This window comes from Miscanthus floridulus, unplaced genomic scaffold, assembly GCF_019320115.1.
Source record: "Miscanthus floridulus cultivar M001 unplaced genomic scaffold, ASM1932011v1 os_2694_3_4, whole genome shotgun sequence".
Classification (NCBI taxonomy): domain Eukaryota; kingdom Viridiplantae; phylum Streptophyta; class Magnoliopsida; order Poales; family Poaceae; genus Miscanthus; species Miscanthus floridulus.
Window position 1 is genome coordinate 3,354 of NW_027098455.1, and position 10,106 is coordinate 13,459.

Genomic DNA, 10,106 nt, shown 5'->3' on the forward strand with positions numbered 1-10,106 from the left:
CAGCAACGTCACGGACGCCGCCTCGTCCATGAGCGCCAGCCACCCACACGAGGAGCCGCACGCCACCTTGCTGCGCACGTCGGGCAGCGTCTTGGACAAGACCTCCTCCGGGACGCAGTAGAAGCCGACGCGGTCCGAGTCGGGGTCGAACGGGAGCAGCAGGAGCGACCCGAAGGTCGCGAACGGGATGGCGGCGCGCCATGGGAAGCAAGCGGATCGGAAGGACGCCGCATCGTGGCCTGACGTGAGACGCTGCCTGATGGACTCGAGGAGATCCTCTGGCAGGCCAGATCTCCAGTCAGGGAGAGGTAGGGACCTTCTCTTGGGATTGGGAGGCTGAGACATGGAAGACAGATGACATCAACTATGGTTCATGCAAGATACAGCAAGCGAGGGCGATGGAATACGTGAGCGTGAAACCAAATGAAAGGAGAAAAAATATGTCCCTTTTGCAAATGCAAAGAGGGGAAGTAATTAAATATAGACAGATTTGACAAGGTTCTCATAAATACAAAGAGGTTTATTTTGTCTTAATTCTCTTTCCTTCTGTGTTAATTCTCTTTCCTTTTGCTCGTTGCCATGTATGCTGGTGCATGCAAACATGCAATGTGTATATGGATAGCACAATAATTTTCTACTTCCTATTTTATCGTGATTCCTCTATCACATGACAGACAATATTCAATCAAGGAGAATCGCACGATCAATCAGTAATTAAGATGTCGTGGGATCGCAGGCGTGAGCAGACGAACGAACCAAAACAAATGTCGTACTAAAAAATATCTATACTTTGTTCTTTTTAGTTGTAGGAGATTCGCATCAATGAGATTCATCCTGCTACAGTACCTCCTTTGCAGAGTTACATCCTTTGCTAGTTGGGGAAAGAAAGGGAAAATAATATTGTGCTACAGTACCCGCATCCTGCTACAGTGCCGGCCAGGCGTGCGTACGTGCCTTCTCCCCTGCCCAGCGCTGCCCCATAGAGCGCCGCATCCCAGGAAAAAAAGGAGGAAGGAGGAGGTGAAGGCTAGGGTTTCGCCGCCGCCGCTATCGGCGCCGTCAGTGGTGCCGTTCTTCCTCCCCTAAAACCGGTTAGGCATGTCCTCATCACTCTGTTTTGCCCTAATTCGAGGGTCTCCCTCGCTGTTCTTGATGGTGGATCTTATGATTGGTATAATTTTGAGGCAAGAGGTGTGATGGGATGATTGCCGAAGGGTTCAGGTGAAAGGGAAGGAGGGGGATCTAGGGGAAGACTCATCCATGTTGAAGTGTTTGCTGCAAATTGGATCAAGGTATTACTGTGGTCTTTCCCCTTCGAATTTTGGATGGATTAGGCCCTGCGATTAGTGATAATCCCGACGGTTTTAAGTACGTCTCTAGATTTATCCTCGTCGCTGGTTTCAGTTAGCAGCAGATTCGCGCAGTGTTTGTTGTTCTCTGTTTTAGACCTAATTAGAAGCCGAAGAAAAATATAAGATTTATACAGGTGTTGTAGAGGGTATTCAGCTCTTTCCAGCAATGTAATTAAGTAGGCTTCCATTGGGTTTAAGAAAAGAGAGTTATGCCTGTTCAAAGTTGCATGATCTTCCGGTCCTGAAATTCTGAGCAGCACCCATTTAATTGCATATTTGTCCCCTTTACTTTCAGAACTGGATTTTTTTATGTACTACAAAGTTGTAGTGCTTTTCACAGCCTTTCCAGAATGGTAAAGTTCATCTTTATAGGGTTTAAGTAACTACTGATATAAAACGTTCAGTGAAGATGTTGTGCAATGCCTGACAGATTGTTAGTCTGAACTTCTAACCAAGATTAGATCATCTAAATGATTTTTATGAAGGTCCCAATGACTTTGAGAGTTATGGATAATGAACTCATATTTTTATTATAAAAATCTTGGAATTTTTGGAAGGGAATAGGAGGTACTATAGTTTTAGTACTTCTCTGTCAGTTCTGGACAGTTTTACATCTATTCGATTTTTGGCCATCATAATCGAAGAATATGAATTTTTGGTATAAACAAAGGTTGTAGTAGGTTTCGTAAGCTTTCTATATTGTTAAAGAACATATTTGTTGGATAAGTATATCTCCATTTATAGTTTTTATAAGTTGACTATTCTGTTTTGATTGTCAGAAAAGTTCAGTTAAGTTCAGAGGTTCTTTATGCCATCTTAGAAATCTCTTATGCTCAATCTTATTATAGCAAAGTTGTAGATAATGGAGTTTTCTATGATCTGGTAGAGTATTAGAATTTTTGAATGTTTGGTTTGATATCTATGAAAAAGAGAAGTGGCAGTGCTGCTGTCACAAATAATAGCGAAACAGTAGATGCTAAAATGTCAGGTTTGGGGCGCTAAGTGCGTTAATTATTGTTATACTTGTTTGTACGATAGTGTGGTACTGAGTATTACTTGTGATCAGGTGGTTTGCTATTGGAGTGTGCCCAACTCTTGGTCAATAATTGGTAAAGGCAAGTAAACATGGCGCCATGGTTCACATGCTTTAGTTTTGTTGTTTGAATTGCCTCCACTAAATTTTAGTTTCTCACACTAGCCAGATAATCTGAAATCGAAGATATATATTGTTTACTTGAAGTATGTTATTTTTCATAGCTTGTGGGATTACTCTCTAAATTATGATTTATGAGATATATATGAAGTATGTGAAGTGCATATATTGCAACATTTGCATTCACACTCTTTCCGTTGATATGCATTTGAAGAAACCATAGTTAAATTGGAGCTGCAAGTACCGATACAGCAACGCACATTGATGAGCATTGTGGTTGCAGCCCTCTCTCCCTCTCCTTGGGATGTGTAGGTAGAAGTGAAGTCATGCATTGCATTGCATCACTCTCCTTTGCATTTCATTGCATCATTTGTAGTTGCATATTGAAGTATATTTACATTTCTATATATGGAGCAATTGTTGTATCTATTATATTAAAGTATCTATTGTGTTGATTTGAAGGGCGGGCTTGGTGCAAGCGGTAGAGTCTTACCGCCTATGACCGGAAGGTCCCGGGTTCGAGTCGCGGTCTCCTCGCATTGCATAGGCGAGGATAAGGCTTGCCACTAACACCTTTCCCCAGACCCCGCACGGAGCGGGAGCTCTCTGCATTGGGTACGCCCTTTTTTTTATCTATTGTGTTGATTTATCTATTATTAGACCATTTAAATTTGATGTTTAATTTAAATAGCTTGGTTAAAGCTGCTTGCTTGCTGAGGTTTTTTATAAACCTCATACGCTTGCTTCCCCGTCTCAGGTACATGAGCTTCAAGGATGATTAGCGGGATGGGAGTAGCAGCCCAAGTGCACATTTGTTGATTTGTTACAACAACTTAGTTGGTTATTGGAGTTTTATTGTGCATTGTAATAAGCATCTTAAGTTTGCTAGTTGCCTTTGAAGATGTCTTTGTTTATGTCACCGTAGAAGACTTAATTTGATGCTTAATCTAGATGACATGTTTTGCTTCTGTGTACTCTATTGTTGTAATGTAGTGTGGCAATTCTTCATAGGATTGTTGTATTTTTCTTCTGGGGTGTTAAAAGCACCCAGGGCCGGCGGCCACATTCGCGCGGCAGGAGACCAAACTGGCGCTTTGGCGGACGGCTGCGCGAGCTTGTGGCGGTAGTAGAGCATCCTCGGAAGCTCGCGCGCGCGGCGAGGAGAGGGAACTATGGCGGACATCTGGGCGCTCGGGAGCACCATCATCGAGATCCACAGACGCCTAGCCGTGGCCAACTGGCCATGGTTCGCCGACCCCATGGCTGCGCTCTGCCAATTCACCCTCTCTGACGAGATCTTGGAGTTTCCCAAGTGGTTGGCAGGCACGCGCGCAATTGAGATGGCCACCCGCTCCTCTTGTGGTCGAGTGGAGTGACAGCAGGGATACATTTTTTTAGTTTTTTTTCTTGAGCTAAAAAGTGACAGCCATCCATGAGCTTGTGTTTGTATAAACTTGAACATATATGCTGTCAAATTTAAAAAAATTGATATTTTTTTCGGATTTAAAATAAAATAGGTGTACCAAACTATCTCTAACTTTGTGGCCAACATTCCTACCAAAATCTGTTAAAATCTATATCTTGAAAAATAGGAGTAATTTCACAAAGATCTTTAACAAAAAAAGGGGCATAATCACCTGGGTAAACTTGTCTTTTCATTCAAAAGTCAGCACCGCTAAGAGTAGTTCACAGAATAAGGGCAAATTCTTCTTTGAGTTTGAAAAAGCAAGTGTAAAATCACAAAGTATAAAAAATGAGGGCAAATCACCATTTCGCTTTAAAACAAAGGCATAAACGCTTAATGAAGAGTCCAGAAAAAAAACTATGTTCGGAGATTTATGTTCGGAGATCTGAGAGTACCAAACTATCGTGTCCATTCTCGCGCATGACTTATGGTCACCAGTGCGTTGTGTGTTCCATGAACTAAGAGCATCTCCTACAGATGGGCTAAATACATTTGTGCATGCTATTATAGCTATTGTGGCCCAAAAAAGTTCTCAAACAGCTTTTCTATCCGGTCTTCTATTTTTCAACGCTCGCCATCCCGGAGTCGTCGCTGGCCAATTTTCCCATGCGAGACTTGCTTGCTATCCCGCGGCGCCAATGGAATCCCGCGCTCAGGCTCGCCTCTCCCGCGTTCGTTTTTCTTCTCCGTGCCGCGGCGGCAATGGAATCCCGCGCGCAGGCTTCGCCACTCCCGCGCTCGATTTCCTTCTCCGCACGCCAGCCTCTCCCCCTCCCGCGTGCGCCCCCCTGTCCTTCTCCTGTTTTTCTTCCCATCCCGCGCTTCTTCTCGGCACCTGCGTCTTCCTCTCTCCTCGACGCGGATCCCTTCGAGGACCTCGGAATCGTGCGGAGGCACCATGTCGCAGGCACAATCAGAAGCGGATCTGATGTCTGGGAGCCACGGCCACGGGGACCCCAATTCTTCTGAGCTCCAGTCGTTCCCCATCTTCTCGGCGGCCAGCGGTTGGGAGGAACATCAGTTGCCGTCGTTGCCTTGGTTGCAAAGAGCAGGGGTACCTGGGCTGCGGCGTGGAGTTCTTCCTCCCAATGTTGCCCCCGCTGCATCAGCCCCCTTGTCTGGCATGTATTCCGGTGAGTTCCAAATACCTAGATCCAATTTTTTTTGTTTTTTAATAATGAAGCCTACTCGAAATGTACATGTAATCTCCTACAGCAATTTGTGAATAGCTATGTATTGCGAGTACTTGTGAATGAAACCATTCTTGGCAATTGATTGTGAATGAAAGCATTCTTGTGAACTCAGATTTGGTGAGCTAGGAATCATGAACTGTGCATATAATGAGTTGAGGTCAGATTTTTGTGAAACTTGTTCAAGTGTCTGTCTAATTTGCTATCAATAGTAGTTTTTTAATCTTCAGTTTGTTTTTCAGTTGAATCTCTGTAGCTGTGCAGCACATTGAATTTAGTCATCTTCCTATGGAGCAAATAGGGCTTTAATTTGTTTCTACAGCACATCTGAAATGTACCTGTAAGCTCAGATGCAATTTGTGAGTAGCTATGTATTGCGAGTACTTGTGAATGAAAGCATTCTTGGCAATTGATTGTGAATGGAAGCATTCTTGTGAACTCAGATTTGGTGAGCTAGGAATCATGAACTGTGCATATAATGAGTTGAGGTCAGATTTTTGTGAAACTTGTTCAAGTGTGTGTCTAATTTGCTATCAATAGTAGTTTTTTAATCTTCAGTTTGTTTTTCAGTTGAATCTCTGTAGATGTGCAGCACATTGAATTTAGTCATCTTCCTATGGAGCAAATAGGGCTTTAATTCAGATAGTAGAATTCGACTAGTTGCAATAAAGTGAAGGTAGTGATTGTGCATATTTACAAATTTATTTATTGAACTAGAGCTTGTGTATTTCAGTATGTTTAGTAATTTTATTCACTGTGGTATTTCACTGTAAAATGTATTAAAGGAGTCACCCACTCTTGCTAGTCCTCTTTGTCAACACCCTAAGATGTTTAGTTGATTAGAATGCAGGTCAATACTGTTGTCTCGCAGGTCTAGTGGAGAACTGGAGATAGATATATAAGTCATGATACAAACTGCTGTACTTACTGAAGTTTAGCCAAATTAAAACTGGCTAAGCTGAATTACTTTAATTTTCACTGAATCGATAAAACCAGTTTAGATGATTTGTGCAATATTAGCTAGCCCTTCATGAGAAAACTGGCTACCTGAGAACTAGCTAAGATGGTTTTGTATAATATATGATTCTCTTTCCCTAACCACTGCCATTGTCGTATTGATTCTCATTGCCTGGGGTTTGTTCTTTCAACGTCGTCTTGTGGCTAACGTAGTCAATTGTCTGCACTACCATTTGATGAGTCGCGCCGGAGTGATCAGTCAAGCTTCAAGAGTTCAAGTTGCAATCCTTGCGTACAGTTTGTACCTAGGATTAGGCGATATGCTTTAACCTGACACAAACAGATTCTTTTTATTTGGAAGCATTATTTCATTCATAAGTTGTTTCCCTGTCTGATTTATCAGTTTAAGATGATCCTTTTATATCATGATTTTTTATTTAGCACTACTTGTCTATCGTGGTCTTTCCACTTGGCGGTACTTTAGAAATATTCCATGTTGAGTGGGCTGGCTGGAAAGTGCCTGTCTATTTGTAATTACTTTGACTTGGGAAACTAGTTAAAATTAAAATCGTTTAACTCTTTGGGATGTCCACTTATTTTAGGTTTACCCATTGCCTGATGATACTGCCTGCATTTGTCTAGTGTAGTAGGTAACCTTGTTAGTTCTGAACTGCCCTTTTTCTTCAAACCACTGGCATTGTCGTATTGATTCTCATTGCCTGTGGTATTTTTTCACTGTGGCATTTCACTGTGGTATTTCATTCTATGATCTTGATTGTCCCTGTGGTTTTTTTTCACAGGCGCCATGGTTGTTTTGCACGGCGTATAAAAAATTAGATAAATTATCATATTGTACTGAGTACCATATTTCTTAAACATTGTGCTGGTTGTTTTCTGCATTGTAAATCATAACATTCTACAATAATTATAATCATGGCATCATTACAGTCCAATGACAATTGAAATCAATCATTAATGGTATTATTGTATAAATCTGGATAATTTTGCCACAAGTGCTCAATAAGATCGGCCTGAAGTTGTGTGTGTGTTTCCTTGTCCTTGATGTTCTTGTAATTTTGAATGAAAGCATCGAGCTCAGGGGTACTATCATGGGATACTGTCACCTTTTCTCCCATGTCGTCGTAATTGAAATCATCTTCATCATCCCCCTCATCCTCAACAATCATGTTGTGCATAATGATACAAGCGTTCACGATTTCTCCAAGCGTGTCCTCATCCCACAAACGAGCTGGTCTTCGAACGATAGCAAAGCGAGCTTGTAGAACCCCAAACGCTCTTTCAACATCCTTTCTACATGCTTCTTGTGCCTTAGCAAAATATTTCTTCTTGTTACCTTGAGGTTCTGGTATGGTCTTCACGAAAGTGGCCCAAGATGGATATATGCCATCTGCGAGATAATAACCCATTGTATAATTGTTTCCATTGATGTTATAGTTAACCTGTGGACCGTCACCTTCAGCAAGCCTTGCAAAAACAGGAGATCTTTGGAGAACATTGATATCATTATGTGAGCCCGGCATCCCAAAAAAACCATGCCAAATCCAAAGATCTTTAGAAGCAACCGCTTCTAGTATAATTGTAGGATCCTTTTTGTGCCCCACGTACATACCCTGCCATGCAACAGGGCAATTTTTCCAGGTCCAATGCATGCAATCTATGGAACCAAGCATACCTGGAAAACCTCTTCTCTCACCAATTGCAAGCAATCTAGCTGTATCATGTTCATTAGGCTTTCTCATGTACTCATGCCCAAATATATGAACAACAGCTCTGACAAACCTTCTCAAACTCTCTAGAGCAGTACTCTCACCAGTACGAACATAGTCATCCGTAGCATCAGCCGCTACTCCGTAAGCTATCATCCGAAATGCCGCCACAACCTTCTGCAAACAAGAAAGTCCTAGGGTACCAGCTGCATTTCTCTTTTGCACAAAATAGTCGTCATGATCCTCGACAGCATTCATTATACGGACAAACACATGACGCCTCATTCGAAATCTATGCAAGAAGACAAATTAATTAGGCGACAATCGAATATATATACAAGGTATAATTGAAAAGAAATATGGGGTACGTACAAACCTGCGCCTGAAATAATTTGGCCCGTATGTAGGATCATCTAAAAAATAGTCTCGATAAAGTCTCACGTGCCCTGACTGTCTATCACGATTTATTACACGATGTCCCTCAACGGAACCACGATGACGTGGTTCATTGCCAATATCCGTTGCTACTATGTCTGCAGCGGCAATATACAATTCATCGTCGTCATCCGAAGACGATGAATCGACCACTTCATTCAGCAGATTGAACTCGGCTTCAGAATCCATTACACACCTACGGTTGCTGCTCGGCTGATGGATTCACCTGACAAAATCTGAATGAATGAAGTGCTCACTGCGGCTGCTGCTCGGCTACACCGTTGCACCGAACGGCGCGGCCACGCAGGGACAGCCGTACCAAGGCGTGCTTTGCGCCTGGCGGCGGTGCGTGCGTTGCTTGCGAGCAGCGGCGGTGGTGCGTGCGTTGCGCTTGCGAGCAGGCTTGGTGGGTGCGTTGCTGGCGACTAGGCCTGGCGGCAGTGGTGCGTGCGTTTGCTTGCTAGCAGGCCTGGCAGCCAATGCAAGAACGTTCAGGTCCGTCTTGGCCCATTTAATTATAGAAAAGGAGCATCTTTAGCTAGGCTGCTGTAGCCATCATGTTTTTGAGAGGCTTTTCTATTTTACATGATGGCTAAATCAAGAGATTTAGCATTTATTTTTAGCTAACCTGTAGGAGATGCTCTAAGGTGCTATATAATCATCGGCGTCTGGGAGGGACGCCGTCCTCTCCGGCGAGAACCTAACGTTCCGTACTACTTGATTGATTCACTTTGTTAGAAATAACACACGCTAGGGATCATATACATCAGTTGTATCCCTTCATCCACGAACAATTATCTACTCGATTTTAAATCAGAAAACTTCACCTACTGTTTACCCTTTCACTATTTTTTAGTCACTGAAGCCTGAAGGACTTACCCAAAAAAGCAACCAGGGGTTGAACAGAAAGCACTACAAATTCTTCGCGATGAAAGAACTTAGCTTATATTTCAATTATAACCTAATACGTTTCTCTTCTAATCGCCAAGGTACACACCTCATCTAGTGATGTGTTAACCTTAGGAACAATTATGCATTTCTAAGAACATCATGGAAGCAACACGATAAAGCACCGGTTAAGCAACTCACTAGTGAGATGGCTAACAAAAGCTCTAATTAATTATGCAAAATAATACTGATCTGCAAAACTAGTGTAAGCGAATTAAATAATCTTACTCATTGATCACTGACAGTTGCAAGATAATAAAGATATGACTGAAGTGCTCGGAACATGATAACAGAAAGCTCCTGAATGAAGTTGCTTCATGGTGCTGCTCCTGTAAGAACTAAGAGCTGAAATACCTGCGAGCTGATGAAAACCAGCAACTGCCGAACAGTATTTTGCCAACCCAAAAACAGTGCCGAGCTCTGGAACGAAAAGAATTAGAGCTTTGTTACCGTGGTTGATGGGGAGAAGCTTGTACTTTTGGTTGTGATTTTTGCTAGCCGTCAATCTTCATCATCATCATAATATAATTAGCGAACTAAATACATTTAATTAAAGGCATACTAGTGATTTTGGCCTTTTTTCCCAACTTAACTGTCCACCCCGTATTCCAGCATTAGGTTCGTCTCATGACGAGCACCGCCGATTAGTCCAGCGCCAGCATGCTTGTCAAGTGCCGTTCATCTCCAAGATCGAGCCCCAATACAATATGGTTGATAGAGCCCCAATAAAAGGAATGTTGAGCATTGTGGTATAAGCAATAATGTAATATAATAAGAAGAAACTTTGTACAACTAAAACTGAACATGCACAAGCAATTGATGCAAACACAACAATAGGGATATCTGTACCATGATAGTCAGTTCTAAGGACTTACCCAA

The 10,106-nt window shown here is 42.4% G+C and overlaps 1 protein-coding gene and 1 long non-coding RNA gene across 2 annotated transcripts; one reads left to right on the top strand and one right to left on the bottom strand.

Annotated features, from left to right (window-relative positions):
- The first annotated feature begins 932 nt into the window (after nt 1–932).
- LOC136535338 (uncharacterized) lies at nt 933–3,473 on the top strand. The gene is made up of 4 exons (XR_010778976.1): nt 933–1,292; nt 2,419–2,467; nt 2,968–3,120; nt 3,263–3,473. It is a non-coding gene; the product is annotated as an uncharacterized lncRNA (long non-coding RNA).
- A 3,609-nt stretch (nt 3,474–7,082) lies between these two features.
- On the bottom strand, nt 7,083–8,468 carry LOC136535328 (protein ALP1-like). The gene is made up of 2 exons (XM_066527622.1): nt 8,221–8,468; nt 7,083–8,136 (listed from the first exon to the last, which is right to left on the bottom strand). The coding sequence occupies exons 1-2, from the start codon at nt 8,466–8,468 to the stop codon at nt 7,083–7,085; spliced, it is 1,302 nt and encodes a 433-aa protein (XP_066383719.1).
- Nucleotides 8,469–10,106: the final 1,638 nt, after the last annotated feature.